This window comes from Elaeis guineensis, chromosome 3, assembly GCF_000442705.2.
Source record: "Elaeis guineensis isolate ETL-2024a chromosome 3, EG11, whole genome shotgun sequence".
In the NCBI taxonomy this organism is placed as follows: domain Eukaryota; kingdom Viridiplantae; phylum Streptophyta; class Magnoliopsida; order Arecales; family Arecaceae; genus Elaeis; species Elaeis guineensis.
In genome coordinates this window covers 99,120,452-99,139,188 of record NC_025995.2, presented here as the reverse complement: position 1 = coordinate 99,139,188, position 18,737 = coordinate 99,120,452, and the positions used below count along the sequence as shown (strand labels likewise).

Genomic DNA, 18,737 nt, shown 5'->3' with positions numbered 1-18,737 from the left:
CATTCTACTCTTCTAGATTCATCTCTTGGCTACCCCCTTCCGAAGGAGTTGTAACAATTAACTTTGACGCTTCGGTCACTACAAACAACACAATGGTTGGAATTGTAATTCGAAATCATCACGCTGTCGTTTTATATGTTAGAGGCAAGCTTTTTCCTTCTTCTGCAGTTTCCATGGCAGAGCTTCAGGCGGCATGGTATGGGATTAAGATTGCAATCTCGAAATTACAAGCCACTAAAATTTGGCTAGAAGGAGATTCCGCTACTGTGGTATCTTGGTGAAAAAGTTCCAAATGTGGGAAGATTGAGCAAATTCCTCAAGTAAAGGATTTATACCCATGAAAAAGTATGGGTTTATTTTATAAAATCTCGCATACCTATAGAGAAGCCAATCAAGTTGTGGATTTTTTGGCAAATAAAGCTCAGTATGGTGATTTTCTTGGGTCCTCAAAGTCTGTTGAGAATTTTATATACCAAGTTCTGATTCAACCAGATGCATATGGTATTCACTATGCAAGAGAGAGTTAGAGATTTGAAAATGCATTCCTGTTGCTATCCTTGGAGATGGATTCTCGGTCAGGGGTCTGGTCATAGTACCTCACCGTAGATTATTTTGTCGAATTGCTTGCATTTAGATTTCTTTTCTTTATTGTTATCTATATTCAAATTAATTTTTTGACTGACCCAAATCTTTGTTTAATGCAACATCCGATAATGTGGAAGCAGGATCAAATGAGGTATATTTTGTGGTGGAGGAATATAACAAAGACACTACACTGCATGCTACAAGAAGGACATAATGACGCAACGATAGGGATCAATAAACAAAATGGTTTTACTATTCAAGTTCTAATTCCTTCTCTTCTATTGTACATGCAGGTTTCTAATATTATTATGGCACGTGCTTCTACATCACATTTTGGCGGAAGAAGAATGATCAGTAATATTTATAACTTTTGCTGTTATCGGCGTCAATGGAATTGTTGTGCTATTTCACAAAATTGGATCATCTTTCTTGGGCACCCTACACATCCCTATCAAAACATGCAGCATCTATGCATTCAAAATAAAAGGAATACTGTGCTTGTTCACCCACAATATCTGATGGATGTTGCCGACGGTCACTTGGTATCTGTTGTATAAAGTGAGATGTATGGTGTTTCAGATAGCTGGGACCTGATAATACTACTCCTATACTCTAATGCTGGGTCCTGTTGTTGGTCTGAGGAGGAAGACTATAGGCTGGTGGTCAAGTATCCTGATTTTCTAGGCCTCTACATAGTCCACATGGTGGATATGACCCAACATGGCTTTCATTCTAATGAGTATGGGGTTCATGATACTTGTTACCTTCGACAATTTGTATATAGAATGTGGTATTGCACCAAAGTTACAGGCTTGTCTTCATATGACTATCTGTAAAGAATACAAGTACAGATACACTGTTGTACAGAATGAGCATTTGATAGTTTTTTGGAATATGTGGAGGATAAACGAGGAAAATAAGGAGAAAAATAAAGAAAAAGGAAAAAGAAAAAAAGAAAATCAAAAGGAAAAAACAAAAAAAACAAGGTTTACTTCTAACCCTGTTTGTTCTTGGGTGCAGGTTATAGGCTTATCCATCTTCGGTTTTTCTCTTCTACATATACCAAAAATATTGTCAATTTCTTATACTGGTCAAAAATAGAGTGGAATTTCATTACTGATTGCTATCTCAGCAATGATGGTATACACTTTAATTCTCTGGCCTGCTGGTAGGATTTCTTTGGGGATTTTTCTACGCCGGTCCTCATTAACTTTCACATACCTTTATATTAGCTACTATGGCTACACTGAATATCTTCCACTTTATTGTCCTTTTATGTGCTGGATTGGAAGCATTGGATGGCACAAGTTCGAATGTCTTTTCAAATACCATATTGGTCATTGTTTCTTTATTTACAATGACTCCATCCTACAGAATACTGTGGTTTACATATCATGGAATTATATAGGATCTATGCCAATTTCAATATGCTATTTCTCTCTGTATAGACATACAAAAGAAGGATGGGAGATGTGCGGAAAAAATGAGGAAAAACAAAAAAAGAAAAAGAAAAAGGAAAAGGAAAAAAGGAAAATGAAGAACAAAAAAAGGGGGAAAAAAAGAAAGAAAGAAAAAAGAAAATAGAAAGTTTATGACTAACCTTGTGTTGTGTTTGCTTGCAGGTTTTGTTATTAGCTATTCATGTTTTCAATGATGTAGAGGTATTATGTCAGCACTCTAACTATCTATTCGCATCTGGATCTTTAGTTTGGTGTCTAAAGTTAATTATATATGTGTTACTTCAAAGTCAGATGGATTTCACTCACCTGTATCAGGTATCTTTTTATGATAATGGGGCGAATGATAGCTTCTTGACTTATTTGCATATTCCTACTATGACATATCTACTTCATTCAACATTGAAAAGCTGCAATCCTTACTCAGCCATACACATTTTGATTTCATTGTCCACTGTGCACATCGAGTTCCAATCTTCGAAGGTGCTGTAAATGGTACTTTAACACTCAGGATCTTTTTTGTACTTTTTTTTGGAAGAGTGCTGTTCTACTGCATTAACTGTTGCTGCCGAAAATCACTTTCTCCATCCTTCTTCCTCATCCTGGTTCTATATGCAACTGATGTCTTCAGGTTTCCTGGGTTTCATTCTTCTTTGAAACATCAAACACCATGAAGAAACTTGCACTGCTTTTCAATTCTTACATCTGATGGATTATCTGCTGACTCAGCTGAATCTTTTTGGGATGTTTATGTATTGGTTTTGGGGATGTAGATTATTGTTCATATTATCAGTTCCAGGTTCATATTATCAGTTCTGGGGAAGGTCTGTAAACAGTTTCTTTATAATGTAAGTGGCCTTCCGGCCATCTTCTACCAAAAAAAAACAGTTTTCTTTCCACGAAAAGGAATTATTTTCTATTTTACTAAACATTTCTTTGAAACCACGCAGTCCTGTACGAAAACATGATGCTCCAACTCTATTGAGAGCATGGACCTCTTTTACTCTCTGTTGGGAGGTTACGTTTCATCGAGGGCAGTACGAGGGCCCGTTGCAGTCCGCACCAGCTCAAACAATAAGTGCGCTTTTCTTATCACAAGGAAAGTGATATCGGAGTAAGCAATGGCCCATTTAAAAACGTTCGCAATTTTGAACAAATAAACCTGATACATGGGATTTTCTAAAAAACAGCCAGTCGGCAATTCCCTTTGAATAAGCTCATCATGCATAAGACTGTAACGAATAGCAAAACCAAGCACATAACTGCATATAAACTACTTCAAATAAGAGTCTGGCATTTTCAAATTGAAGCACAACAGCAGCAAACCTAATAACGATAAAAGGAGCAGGTAAAATAAAAAGATTCAAATATAAAAGGAAGAACAAAGAAACAAAAACCCAAAACACAAACAGAATGCTTCTTGAAACTTTCACGGGGCAGTAGACAGGTGAGAAAATGGAATGCCAAGACATAATGCGGCCAGCCGAGTACAGGAAATTATTTGCATCTCTAGTGGGGCGAATCAGCGGGACCATTGATTGGCTACGAGGAACCAATGTAACAGCAGCTTCTGCTGTTCATCCTCATGCTTGGGTGCTTCTCTAGATATCATCATCTGAGTCATCTGACCCGTCAGACTGGAAATAACAAATATTAATTAATTGAATTGGATACTTGAAGCGAATGCGATCACACATTAAAGACAAAAATATAGGCTACTTATTTTGAACTTTCAAAGACCTCCGCGTCTGAAGTCCATGAAGTCCACGACGAAAGATTATCTCGGATGCGCTTCATGAGCCTGCGCTGTTTCCTACGCTCTGCATTTGCTCCATTTAATTCCTAACAGCAGCAATTGCAAGGTAAGATTAATATCTTCATAACACATCAAACTCCCATGAACTTTCCATTCAAGGATCTACAGAAGAGCTTGATTGCACAAGATGAAGAAATCCTGGGCTTAAATAATCCTTTACATTTATTTCATAGGGAAGAAAAAGCTCGACCAAAAAAGGGAAAGTAATACTGGAACTTTAACCTGAAGTGACCAACAAGGTTTTATGAAGTCGCCATAAACCACAAACATCAATTAAAGCTTGTCCAAAATGAATTACTAGAACAAAATGTTTCAAAATTTAAGTATAACCCTAACAAAAGTGTTTTGGAAGAGAGAGAGCGAGCGAGCGAGCGAGCGAGAGAGAGAGAGAGAGAGAGAGAGAGACTAACCCTTCTTGAATCAAATAATACCAGCATTCAAATAACATGAAAGACATCTGATTGTCAAAAGATCAGATTGTATCCATGTCAGACTGTTTAACATAATTATTCTGCACTTGACTAAAGCAATAACATATGCTATATGCCCAATTTTATAGTACACATTCAAACAAACTGTTTACTTCAGGCATTCAGATGACATGCTGATAGAGTTACTTAGCATTGGATAAACACAATAAGAAGAGCGGCACTGGATAAACACAATAAGAAGAGCGGCACTGTACCTCTGATTAACCACAAAGGAAAAAGGAAATATCCTAACTATAAATGCAGTTGTGAAAGAAATAAAGATCCAAAACAAACAAGCGATCCTCCAATATTTGAATTGAAGCACTAAACAAAGGAAATCAACTTCTATGAAAAGAGCAACATCTTCAAAATTTGAACCCAAATACAAATAAAGGACATTCCCCTTAATATAAAAAGAGTAAGACCAAAAATGTTGGTTGCTAAGAAACTTATTAGCTTCCAACCCACTAGAATTATCGATTATTATAGCCTATCAAAGAACATAAGGTGCCCAATTTCATTCAAGCTTGCCACAACAACTAAAACAGATATCCCGCAGTTAAAAAGAAATTGCTCTATTTCTTAAAGGAGGAAATTGCCCTCCAAGCAAAACACAGGAGAGCCGAAGAAATGAAAACAAAAACCAAATCGATGATATCATACATAATGAAAGTCAAAAGGGAAACATGAAAGATTGAAAAAAGAAAGGGGAATTCTTATAACAATAATAAATATTTTAACATCTACCTAACAAGTGTACGCATAGACATGAGCTTGATGAGCCTCAGATAAAAGACTATCTTGCCACTCGTCATTTATTTAATTTAGTGCATTCCTACCCATCTTAAGCAAGCACATGCGTTCACATTTGTCACATGCATCATTTAAAAACATACATCGGCATCAAATCACATCACATAAGTCCACTGTCATTTTAAAGGAGTATCACTCAAGATTTGTTATTCATCACATCATGCATAAATGTTTATATCTGACAATTACAACAGAACGAGGGAACAACATGGTCACAAATCATTTACTCAACTGTTGAATTGTCTACCTACAGCTGTTTTCCCAAACGTGTATCATTGATTGGCAAATTGTGGATCTAAAATATGAATCGAATTTCTATATATGAAAGGTAATTTGGAAGTCAAAAATTAACGTTTTAATAATAACAATAGATCAATAAATTAAAAGAAAAAAATTCAAAATGCAAGAAATTAAAAGTTCTAAGGTCCTTTGACTTCTTCGACTCATCTTTCAGTTAAATTTTTAAATGTTTTATTTTTTGATTCCCATGGATGTATCTATTCACGTTTAGTTTAATTTAATGCATCCCATTTAAAAAAAAAAAAAAAAATCAAATCCAAGATCACCTGTCTCGCGAGAGTGCGTGCCTGGTCCGGGGAGTCCAAGATCTCGTGGTAAAACACCGAGAAGCGAAGGGACAAATCCAACCGGATCGGGTGCGTCCATGCCAGCTCCGCCGTCGCAATATCCTATCAGATCACATCAGATTCATCATCCCAACTAATCATCACCACCGTCCATATCAAAAGAAATCAAATCAATAACCTAACCCTAGCATTGCATGAGATTAAACAAGTGGATCTCCATTCCGAAACCCTAATCCTAGCAAACGGAGCGGATCGCCGGATCGGATCGGAGCCCGAAGAGAGCCAGAAAAAGACTGGAGACCTGTGCAGAGTTGTAGGCGGCGAGAGCACTCTCCGCAGCTTCCTCCCTTTCGGAGCCGGTCTTGAACTCGGCGAGATAGCGGTGGAAGTCGCCCTTCATCTTGAGGTAAAATGCCTTGGAGTCGGCGGTGGAAGCGGAGGGAATGAGGCTTGTGTCCAGCAGCCTGAGAATCCCGGGGCATCTGCTAGTGAGGTCGGCCTCGATGTTGGCACGGTAGTCGCGGATGTCCGCGGCGTAGTCTTCGTTGCCGTGGCTCTCCTCCTGCTCGGTCGACGACACAATCCGCCACGAGTTCCGGCGGTCGTTGATGACCTTCCTGTAGGCCACCGAGAGGAGGTTGCGCTCCTCCACGGTAAGCTCCTCCCCCTCCGCCGCCGCCGCCGCCACCTTCTCCATGAACTCCACCATCTCCTCGTACCGCTTCGCCTTCTCGGCGAGCTTCGCCATGTACACGTTCTTCTCCCTCGCTCCCGCCATCGCCGCCGACCGATCAGAGAAGAAGAACGGGGAATAGAAATAAAGAAGACAAAGGAAATAGAAAGAAAGAAGGCGCAAAAAGGGACAAGAACGCGGAAGAAAGAACGAACGGAGGCGGCTTTATAGAGGAGAAATTTTTGTCGTTTCTTTTTTTATTTTATTATAATTATTAGAAATTAATTAAAATGGATCATCCGCAAGAAGACGAGAGAAGCTGAACGTGGGGTCGTTATGGGGATTCTAGGCGCTGGTTGGATCTGCCGTTGATTACTCAAGTATGGGAAATCTCGTCTGTTCATTTATGGTAGCGCACCTAAAGGAAATTTGTATGCGGGCTATCTGGGCCCATCCACATGGGATGAGCTGGACGTTCGAGGACGGATTTAAAAAACATCGGATTCTGCTAATAACCTTGTGACTCGTGGTGGGACCCATATTAAATTGAAGGCGTTTTTATATCCGTGGTAGGGGAAAGGGATGCTTCTTGGCAGTCCGGTACAGCGTATTGGTCGAAAAACTTTGGCGAAAGTGGTTGGATTTTATATACTTTTGACCTTGCCGGTAAGGCAAAGGTGTCCATAAAAAAATATTTTCGCATAACACGAACACCACAAAGAAAAATTATGTTATTGAAATGCCTTGGATCCTGAACGGATGGTTACTAGCTTTCGATCAGAAAGCCATCGAACGCATGATCGAGTGTTTGAAGACCCCAGTAGGCAACCTCTAGTCACCGTTCATGACCATGGGTCTAATTAGAGGTGTCCATCTTGTGGACCCCGTTCAATGGACCTCGCCTGCGAGTCGCACCGTGAGAAAGGGGAGAATCTTTTTAACAATTCTTTGGGTCTTGTCTTGTTAGGCTTCTTATGTCCGTTTGATTCTATGCCAGCCTGGCCTATGTTTTCTCGAAGAGTCCCCCCGTGAGAAAGGGAAGAATCTTTTCAACGGGTCCTTGGGTCCTTAATTATAAAAAGTCTTAAGTTGTCTTATTAGACGACTTATGTCGGTTGGATTCCATGCCAGCCTGGCCTATCTTTTTTCTAATAGGCAACGGAGGAGCCGTGCTGTGAGTCCTTAATTATAAAAAGTCTTAAGTTGTCTTATTAGGCTTCTTATGTCGGTAGGATTGCATGCCAGCCTGGCCTATCTTTTTTCTAATGGGTATGGAGGAAGAAAAAGCTTTCTACAATTTATAAAAAAAAAAAAAAATTGAAAAGATCGCCCAAATGAAAAAAAAAAAAAAAAAAAAAAGAAGAAGAAGAAGAAAAAGAAGAGAAGGGGGAGGAGGATAGTGATTATAATGAGAGTACTATAAAGACCATAATATCCAAAAAAAAAAAAAATTAAAGGAAATTTGATTGAGATGAATTGAGATCTGAAATAGAAATCGAAATGGGTTACTCCCATTTTAGCTGCTTAATTGGAGAAAGTCCTATTCCGATTTTGATTTTAGAATGAAATGGTAATGGTCTAATCTATCTAAAACTTAATTCTTACTCTCTTCTACGGATTCAAATTTTTATTTTAATTTTAATTTTAATAATGAATTAAATATTTGAAAAGATTTGATCATTCCGATTCTCATTCCAATCCATTTCAATTTTAGTTGCGAATCAAGCACCTCTTACGATATTTCTGTTGTTGTTCAAATTTTTCTTCAAAATTCAAAAGCATGAAGATAATGACTGTTTCGATGGATTCACATCAAAAAAGTATTGTTTCGATGGAGGATCTTCTCCTTATAAAAATTCTTGAATTCCTCTAATACCAAACCTACCAACGAAGCTTAATGACAAGCTAATCTCGAGCTCTTCTCAAAAAAAGATTGAATTTCCTACATCTTCAAGTTGTCTAAAGTGCATGAAGATTCAATGATGATCCAACTAACTTGAGCTTAAGTTTGAATGTGTACTAAATGCTTATAGTAAGAAAGTACTTAATTAAAAAACATGAAGAGGTTTCAACACTTGAATCACACATGGGATTTCCAAAGTTTACTACCTACGTTTTTTCTTTTTTTTTTTTTTTTATTTATTTTTGTTGTTGTTGTTGTTGTTGTTGTTGGGAACTTCATTATATGTAGTCTGTTCTTCAAGACAAACTAAAGAAAGATTTTTATCTTCTCAAGTACAGCTGCTTTCACACAGCTATGTAAAATAGGACAAAAAAAAGTCCCAATTATCAAATAATTATACGCCAGGATTCTTTAAGAAGATATCATCCTTACCCAGTTTTCGTAACAGTGAGTCAGCAATTTTTTTTTTTTTTTTCAGGTTGTCAGTAATTCTTGAAAGCCCAATAAATGATAAGAGACAAATAAAAATCCTAGGTGAAGGCCAGCTAAGCCTATCAGGAGAGCTCTGTATACGTTTGGATGTATCAAAATTTATCTTTTAATTTGAAATTTTGTATAGTTATTTGTATGGGATCAACATTAAGGACTGACATGAATACACATCAAGGTTAGGAAGCACTAGGTATTTATATTAAATTGGAACTTTTATAATTTAAGTTATATTTATATTATGCGGACAAATATAGTAAAGTTCCATATATTTAACATAAATCATACATATGTACATTAAATGTATGGATCTAGAATCAACAACATTCTCCCATAAAATTGTGCACATCATAATTTCTTCTTTCTGGTCGTTTGGTTGCCCTAACCATAGTTATCCTTGGTCGTTTGGTTGCCCTAACCATAGTTATTCTTGCCAGCCCAACCCATTGTCAAACTACATCGTGTCCACGTTTACATTGTAGAAGTTTTAATTTGGATAAAGATTGGTCAAACCTCGAGGGAACCGTACATCATATGAGATCGGTGGTGCTACAATTTTTTTTTTTTTTTTTTACCACCTAACTGATATTGATGTATCAGCACCACTTAACTCATATGATGGACGGTCCATTCAAAATTTGTAGCACCACCGAGCTCATATGATGAACAGTCCACTCAAGGTCTGACCAACCTCTATCAAAACTTACTGCAAAAGAAAATTTTATTGGGCTCGATAGGTCAATTCGAAGAGCTCTTTTCTTAAATAATATTAAAAAAAATTATTTACATAAATAATATAAAATTTAATTTTTTTTATCAAAATAATATAAAAAAGAAAATACGATTTTGAATGGCATTTTCTCCCTACCACGTCACCCAATTTTTTTCTACCTTGGCATCGTTCGGAAAAAAAAAAAAACACCATTTAAAAACGTCATTTTGAATGGCGTTTTTAAAAACGCCATATTGAATGGCATTTTTAAAAACGTCATTCAAAATAGAATTTCTTATTTTACCCCCCCAAAAAAAAGAAAAAATCAGAAAACAATGGAAAAAAAATAAATTTATAAATTTTAAATTAATAAAAAAATTAAAATTTTAATTTTGAATCAAATTTAAAATATAAAAATTTGAATATATAATTCAAATAAAAAAGAAAATTTTAGATAATTTTTTTTCAAATTAATATTTTTAAAAAATGTTTAAAAAATCTTAAAAATTTAAAAAATTAAAAACATCAAAGAAAAAAAAAAAGAGAAAGAAATGCGAAAGAAATAAAAATTATAAATTTGAATTTTAAAAAATTAAAATTTTAAATTTAATTCAAAAACATCATTTCAAATTCTTGCCAAAAATATTCAAAAAAATAAAAAAATAAAAAAATAAAAAGTATTATTAAAAAATTAAAAATTTAAAAAAAATCAAAAAAAATTAGAATTATAATTTAAAATTTAAAAAAAAATAAAATTTTTAAAACTAATTAAAATAAAAATATCATTTCAAATTACTTTTCCAAATTTAAATTAATTTATTTAAAAAATATTTGAAAGAAATTAAAAAAATAGCCTAAAAAAATTCCATAAAAATAGAAAGAAATGAAAAAAATAGAAAAATTATATAATTATAAATTTGAATAAAAAAAATTAAATTTTTTATTTGAATTAAATTTTGATAAAAAAAATAAATGCATTAAAAATTGAAAAAATGAGAAAAAAATGTGAAAAAAAAATTTGTAAATTAAATTTTTAAAAAAATAAGAATTTTAACTTTAATTCAAATAAAAAATATCATTTCAAATTACGTTGTCCATTTCAAAATATTTTTTAAAAAATTATCTCAAGAAAAGAAAAAAATATTGTAAAAAAATAAAAAATCCCCTAAGAAAGAAAAAAAGAAAAAAAAATAGAATCGAAAAAAAATAAAAATTCTAATTCTAATTGAAAAATAAAATTTATAATTTTCAATTTTAACAAATAAAAATTATAATTATAATTGAAATAAAAAATAACATTTTAAATAACTAAATTAATTTAAATATAATTATTTAAAAAATATTTTAAATAAAGAAAAAAAATACATAACAGAATGCCAAAAAGATAAAAATAGAAGAAAACTAAAATTATAATTTCAAATTATAAAAATTATAAATTAAATTTAAAAAAAAATGTCATAAAAGAAGTAAATAAAAGAGAGAAAATGGTAATAAAATAGAAATTATAATTATAAATTAAAAAAAAATAACTTTAATTTAAATTAAAAATTATCATTCAAATTACTATCCTCATTAAAAAATTTAATAAATAAATTTTAATTAAATTTATTTATTAAAAAATCATAAAAAAATAATTAAACAAATTAAAAAAAATTAAAAATAAAAAAATAAAAGAAAAAAAAAGAAAACGCCGAAGGAAATGGTGTTTTCTCCTTTCCCCCCTTCTTCTCTCCTTCTCCCTTCTCCCTCTTCTCCCTCTTCTCCCTTCTCCGGCGTCTCTCCGGCGGCACGGCGGTGAGCTGCCTCCTCTCTCTCTCTCCCTCTCTCTCTCCCTCTTTTTCATTGACCGCCGGCGTCAGAGGGTTGGTAAAAAAATATAAGGAATAATTTTGAATTTTAAAAAAAATCTAATTTTAATTGAAATAAAAAATATCATTTCAACTTACTTTTCTCATTTAAAATTAAAATTTTAAAAAAATATCAAAAAAAATAAATTTAAAAAATAAAAATTATCAGAAAGAAAGCTAAGGGGTCGACTCACAGAGTGTGCTAACCAAAAATTTTGTGTACCATTCAGCCTTTTTAGCCATGAGTCGATTCATGGGGTCGACTCAAAAATATAAACCTGTTTTTCTTACAAAATACACTTCCAAAAATATTGAAATTACCTCCAATAGATTACACATCTTTTGTTCTTGTTCTTGAGACTTCCGAATCAGGTCTGATAAAATTATGATTTTATCCTTGAAATACAATAAATCTTTTTCCAAGCCAAAATCATTTGTAATCCCCTCAAATGCTTTGTAATCATCAAAATTAATTCAAAGAGCAACATTCGATATATTATTATTTACCTTATAATTTTTATAGTCCTTTTAGCATAACTTTTTCTCTCCTAATGTTTTGAGACACATTCAAGTATGTGTATCCATATGCACAAAGCATAATATCCGATTAATTAAAATTAAATAATATAAAATAAAATCAATATTTAATATTATTAAATAGAATAAAAATATCAAAAGTATAAAAAATAGTTCAATAAAAATGTAAAAAATACTAAATACAAATATAACAAAGACTAAGTCCCACAAGGACGTCGCGGTGCCCGTGGTCACTTGGACCTTCTCAGGAAGGTCCTTGCCAGCTGCTCCTGCTGTGATGGCTCCTCCACTATATCAGTGGAGGAGATCTGCTGATCATGCTGCTCAGGAATAACTGATGCTGTCGGATCATCTACGGACTGAGAGATCCGTTCAACTCTCTCATCTGGATACACGGATGGACCTGAAAAGAAAGTATCATACTCATGTGGCCAACTGGTACCCGGTGATGTCATCTGAAGGATGTAGAAAGAAGAAGATGCTGCCATCTGTGGATCAAAAGGCGGTGGCATCTGTGCATCATCGAATGATGACATCTGCGGAATATGCAGTGATGGCATATGTGAAACATATGGTGACGGCGTATAACTCATATCTGGCATCGGAACTGCTCTATACCAAGGCGCACAGTTATATGGATCAACACCAATCGCCATCAATATTTTGGATCTTGTTCTCTCTATCTCCCGCAGTATCCAAATCCGTTCGTCCTCATCAGTCGTAGATAAAGCACGACGAGCGTCCAACACGAGATCCGATATAGAATCAGTCTACAAAATAAAAATAAAACAATCAGTATAGTGTAAAATATAAAACAAAAATATAACACAAATAACATAAAGTAATTTTCGTAATCTTATCAAAAGACGCACAGTAGAACTCTCGCCCTCGTATCCAGAAACTGCATACTGAGACTGTTCAATGACTCGCACTGTAATACTAAAAAATCAAGCCATATAGTCATCGATATATGAACGGCCTCTCAAAATAGGATCACCATGAACAATGTGATCTCGACGTGCATCCCAAATATCGATGTACTCTGCATGTCTGATACACCAGTCAATACGAGCTCTCCCTCATCAATCAATACGATGAAGTCCCTGACTGGTATCAAACTGCTCTGGGATGCCTTGAGTCTGACCAAACTGCCGCAGGACACGATCGGGAAGATGCTACTCTACCACATCAAAACAAATAAGTGGCACCCTAGCAATCCATATGTCGTGTCCAACTGTACACATCTGCGGTAGTATAGCCAATATCTCATCTGTATATGGCTCCCACAAAAATTGATATAGTTAAAATAAAAAAAATTAGTAAGCTAAAATTTTAATAGATTATGAATACTGTAAAATGATATTTGAAAAAAATTTAAAATTTATCCGTCTAGATGTATCAACTAATGTATCTAACTGGCACCTATAAACCCGTGCCACTCTCGTCGATACGTGATGAACGTTGAATGCAACATTCCATCTGTTTCATAATATATTAATATTAAATAAATTTAAAATAGTAAATTTAAAATAAAAAAAATAATATTTCAATACCTATATCCCAATGGTCCGTCTAGTCTGAATGAAACATCAGGATCCTGCTGTTCTGATGGCATCTCGAGCAACTATCGTCGTAATGGACTGATAGTCGGCATACGCTCCCATATCCAAATCTGCAAATTTTAAAAATTAAATAGATGATATACCTAATGTAAAATATAATTAAATATTAAAAATAAAAATTTTTAATTCACATATCTGTAATAATACAAGATAACCATCAATCTCGTTCTAATCAGCATAAGAACCCCGACACATAGCTCTGTATAGACAAGCTAGTACTGCACTGCCCCAATTGAGTCGACGAGCGAAGTCTAAATCCTCTAATAATGGCAAAAACATCAACTTCATCTTATTCGATGAAGTATCGGGTAACAAGACACCACCTAACAACCGCAGCACCTGACCCCTAACATACTGCTGCACCATCTCCTTTGGTGCATCATCCGCAATATGAAAATGTCGATAACGATCGAAAAAATATACGTCGGGCTCAAACCCTAGCAATCGCAAGCACAAAGCCTGCCACTCTGAAATGGTAAGCATGGGATCAACTTCGATAACTGGATTTTCATTAACTGGTAGTCCAGTAAAGATGCTGACATCCTGTAAAGTGATGGTCGCCTCACCAAATGGAAGATTAAATGTGTGTGTCTCTGAACGCTATCTCTCAAGCAAAGCAGTAATAAGACCAACGTCCATCTGTATACAACCAATCTGATATACTCCATAAAATTCCAGATATCGTAAATAATCTAACACTCTATGTGGGATGTCTTCTGTCCTCCAGAAATCAGCATCGGATCATCGTAGACAAAGATGTTTAGGCTCCTGCAATAAAATATAATAATTAGATAACGACATGATTTTTAAAATAAAAATTTAAATAGTAAATAGAATTGTAATGCTTACGCCGCCATCTAAAATAGTCTGTGATCGATAGTGCTCCTGCAATGTAAGAATACTGCTGTCTCGAGGACCGGGATACCGCAGATCGTAAGTCATAATACGCTGTCTTAAGCAATATTATCACAGATGTATTAAAAAATAAGATAATATATTTTAAAAAAAAAAATTTAAATACAATATTGTCACACAATACAACTTAAACACAAAATTCAGTTCATCTCAGGATATTAAATACGTAAATTCAAATACAATCTCACAAAAATACATAAAACAATGACAAAAATAAATCTTCGAAGCCTTTAATTTCTTCCACTGCTTGAAGTTGAAGTATGTTGAAGTATCCTAGGACAGCGACGGCGGTCATGACCCTGTTCCCTACAAATGCCACAGTAGTTCTTACTTCTTATTTGCCTATCATCCATCTCATTTCGTAGTCTCGTTGACTTTAGTCTACCTTTCTACTTGGGTCTCAAACGATGATGATTAGGAATACATTTGAACATACGTGTATGCATCCAATAATCTTCATGTGGTAATGGATTAAAATCACCGCTCCAAGCATTCATATATGTTATAATTGTATATGCATCATCCACAAAACTACTAAAATGTACAGTAATTTCTTGACACACAGCTAAAACATGTGAACATGGATATTTGTACATGCTCCACTTTCCACAAGAATATTTTCTTTCAGCTAAAGTAACAGTATAAAAATTTTCTCCACCTCGTAACCCTCCGCTTGCTCTCCTCGAAAGCACTTCATATATACATCTTTGAAGGTTGAATGCTGTTACTCGGTGCTGGTTAGCTTTAACTTGATCTTCAGCAATCTTAATTGCAACATGAGGAGTAAAAAAATTATTTGGATTCTCCTCTACATATCTCAAGGCTTGGGCATGTCTCGTATTGAAGTATTTCATAAGACGATAAAATGTTATTTGAACACAAGCTGTAATTGGCACATTTCTAGCTCCTCGTAAAACACTATTAAAAATCTCCGACAAATTTGTAGTTAAGACACCATAGCGCAGGCCATTATCATGTGCCAACGTCCACTTCTCCTTTTCTATCTCGGACAACCAGCTCCAAGCCTCTTCGTTCACTGTTCTGATCCTACCCATGATAAAATTGAACTTGCGAACTTGATGAGCACTTCCAGCTTGCCATACTGCTCTTTTCAGCTGCACATTTTTTAAATGAGTGTTGAAATTACTGCAGATATGTCTTAAACAGTATCAGTGATAGGCACGTGGTGGACTCCATCCAATAGACTCATCTGCGATGGTATTTAATATACCTGGATGCTTGTCAGAAATTAAGTATATTTCATTTCTATCTTTAACGATATGTGTTCTGAGCTGGAAAAGAAACCAACTCCAACTTGCAGTCGTCTCCTCATCGACAATTGCATATGCTAATGAAAATATCCCATTCTCTGCATCAATTCCTGTTGCAATTAACATCTTACTTTTAAATTTTTCATACAAGTGCGTGCCATCAATGCTGATTACAGGACGGCAGTGCGTAAAACCCTGGATAGATGGTTTGAAAGCCCAGAAAATATAATTTAAAACTCGGACATTGGAATTCACAGCTTGAAAAAAATTTTATGAAACAACTGTACCGAGATTTGCATGTTGAAGTGCAGCCATATAATAAGGTAATTTAGCATAAGATGGCTCCCATTCTCCATAAATATCAACCAATGCCTTCTGCTTTCCACACCATGCTTTCCTGTATGACATTGTATATTGAAATTGATCATTAACGGCTGCCACAATAGCTTCAACTTTAACACCGGAATCTTTCTCAACAATATGTCGGACTAATGTGCTAATCATCCTTCCACTGACATGTTTGTGGTCTCGACTCAATCCCGTAAATAAACAAGTGTGAAGACCCTCATATTTTGTGATTTGAAAATATCCATGTTTTTTCAACAATGCAGCACGAAGTCTCCATTTACAATGCTGAATATTATCTGATAATGCACATCGTACGGACCATAATTTCGAATGCGACTGAACTACATTATATGTCCGATGCTTTATAATGTGATAAAGATCAACAGCTCTCCTTACATAATCTTTACTCTCAAACATTAGACCTTTAGAAAATTCAGTCATCGAGGAGTCTCAAAACTGATTGTCAGAATTCAATCTTCGACCAGTACTAACACAACCACCATCATCTAAATTTATATCGTTAAAATATTATGGAGGTTCGTGCAAACGAGGTTGAGATTCTTCCACATTAATATTAGCCTGAACATCTTCATCATCATTCTCATCTGCATCATCATCATCATTACTGCTACTGTCCTCATCCATCCAACAGTCTTCATCTCTATTTTCATCTGACTCAAAGCCCAGCCTATCAGAATTTATTCCACCGACTATCCAATCATCGTTTCCTATATGAGTGTCGTCTCCCGCACTTACCACTACTTCTAGCAAAGGAGAAATCACCATAGCAGAAGACACAGGAGAAGTCACCATAGGACTTGAAATAATTGGACAACTAGGACCGGTAGTAGTGAAATGTTGTTCTGCAAAAATGGCCTCAACACTATCGGTTTGCACCATAGGAGTTACGAAAGGTGAGGAAGGCCCAACATTATTATCCGCTTGAGTTAAAAGCCGACTATGGTATCCAAAGCTTGGTACATCTTCCTTTTCAATATATAATTCTAAAAATCGATATTCTGAATATTTCAAAGGAAAGGTCAGCATTTCTTTGACATCTTCATCGTCATCAATTGAAACCAAGATATATTTAATATTTAATATATATTTGATGATATCTATACAAAAATATATATTTAATATATATTTTATACGAATAACGTAGAATATTCTACATTGTTCAATTGACGGATCTACATTTTCATGAAATGCAATATATTTAAAAATTTTTAAAATACGATCGAATTGAATTATAAAATACATCTGAATCTAATGAGATAAAAATAAAAATAAAAAAAAATAATGAGATAAAAAAAGATTGAAAAAGACGGCCCGTCGCGGAGCCGCCACCAGCCGTCTGTGGCCGGCGGCCAAGGAAAAGGGAGAGAGAGAGGAAGAAGGAGAGGAGGGGGCCGGGGCCCGCCGCCGGGGCGCACGGCCCGCCGTCGGCCGTCTATGGCCGGCGGCGAAGGAAAAGGGAGAGAGAGAGGAAGAGGAAGAGGGAGAGGAGGGGGTCGGGGCCCGCCGTCGGGATGTGGGGCCCGCCATCGGGACGCGGGGCCCGCCGTCGAGGTGCGCGGCCCGCCGCCGGGGGTCTGTGTCCGGCGGCCAAGGAAAAGGGAGAGAGAGAGGAAGAGAGAGAGAGAGACGAAGAGGGAGAGGAGGGGGTCGGGGCCTGCCGTCGGGGCGCGCGGCCTGCCGTCAGGGGTCTGTGGCCGGCGGCCAAGGAAAAGGGAGAGAGAGAGGAAGAGGAAGAGGGAGAGGAGGGGGCCGGGGCCCGCCGTCGGGATGCGGGGCTTGCCGCCGGGTCGCGCGGCCTGCCGCCGGGGCACGCAGCCCACCGTCGGGGGTCTATGGCCGGCGGCCAAGGAAAAGGGAGAGAGAGAGGAAGAGAGAGAGGAAGAGGGAGAGGAGGGGGTCGGGGCCCGCCGTTGGGATGCGGGGCCCGCCGTCGGGGCGCGCGGCCCGCCTTCGGGGGTCTGTGGCCGGCGGCCAAGGAAAAGGGAGAGAGAGGAAGAAAGAGAGAGAGGAAGAGGGATAGGAGGGGGCCGGGGCCCGCCGTCGGGATGCGAGGCCCGCCGCCGGGGCGCGCGGCCCACCACCGGCCGTCTGTGGCCGGTGGCCAAGAAAAAAGGAGAGAGAGAGAGGAAGAGAGAGAGAGGAAGAGGGAGAGGATGGGGCCGGGGTCGGGGCCCGCCGCTGGGGCGCGCGGCCCGTCGACGGCCGTCTGTGGCCGGCGGCCAAGGAAAAGGGAGAGAGAGAGGAAGAGAGAGAGAGAGGAAGAGGGAAAGGAGGGGGTCGTGGCCCGCCGTCGGGGCGCACGGCCCGTCGCCGGGGCGCGCAGCCAGTCGCCGGGGCGCGCGGCCCGCCGCCGGCGTGCGGCCCACCGCCGGCCAAAGAAAAATGGGAAAGAGAGAGAGGGGAAGAGGGAGAGAGAGAGAGAGAGTAAGAGGGAGAGAGAGAGGAGGCAACTCACCACCGTCGAGAGCTCGCCGCCGTGCCGCCGTGCCACCGGAGAGACGTCGGAGAAGAGGGAGAAGAGGGAGAAGGGAGAAGGGAGAAGGGAGAAGGAAGAAGGAGAGAAGAAGGGGGGAAGGGAGAAAACGCCATTCTCTTTGGCATTTTCTCCTTTTTTTTTTGATTTTTTTATTTTTTTTAATTTTTTTAATTATTTTTTTATGATTTTTAATAA

At 37.0% G+C, this 18,737-nt stretch overlaps 1 protein-coding gene across 2 annotated transcripts; it reads right to left on the bottom strand.

The window, feature by feature from the left end:
• Positions 1–3,284: 3,284 nt before the first annotated feature.
• LOC105037838 (14-3-3-like protein 16R) lies at positions 3,285–6,605 on the bottom strand. 2 transcript variants are annotated; one of them, XM_073254135.1, is made up of 4 exons: positions 6,030–6,605; positions 5,708–5,830; positions 3,783–3,884; positions 3,285–3,679 (listed from the first exon to the last, which is right to left on the bottom strand). In XM_073254135.1, the coding sequence occupies exons 1-4, from the start codon at positions 6,504–6,506 to the stop codon at positions 3,644–3,646; spliced, it is 738 nt and encodes a 245-aa protein (XP_073110236.1). In that variant the 5' UTR covers positions 6,507–6,605; the 3' UTR covers positions 3,285–3,643. The 2 variants fall into 2 exon arrangements, with proteins under 2 accessions (XP_073110236.1, XP_073110237.1); XM_073254136.1 differs by having other exon boundaries at positions 3,762–3,884; positions 6,030–6,604.
• Positions 6,606–18,737: the final 12,132 nt, after the last annotated feature.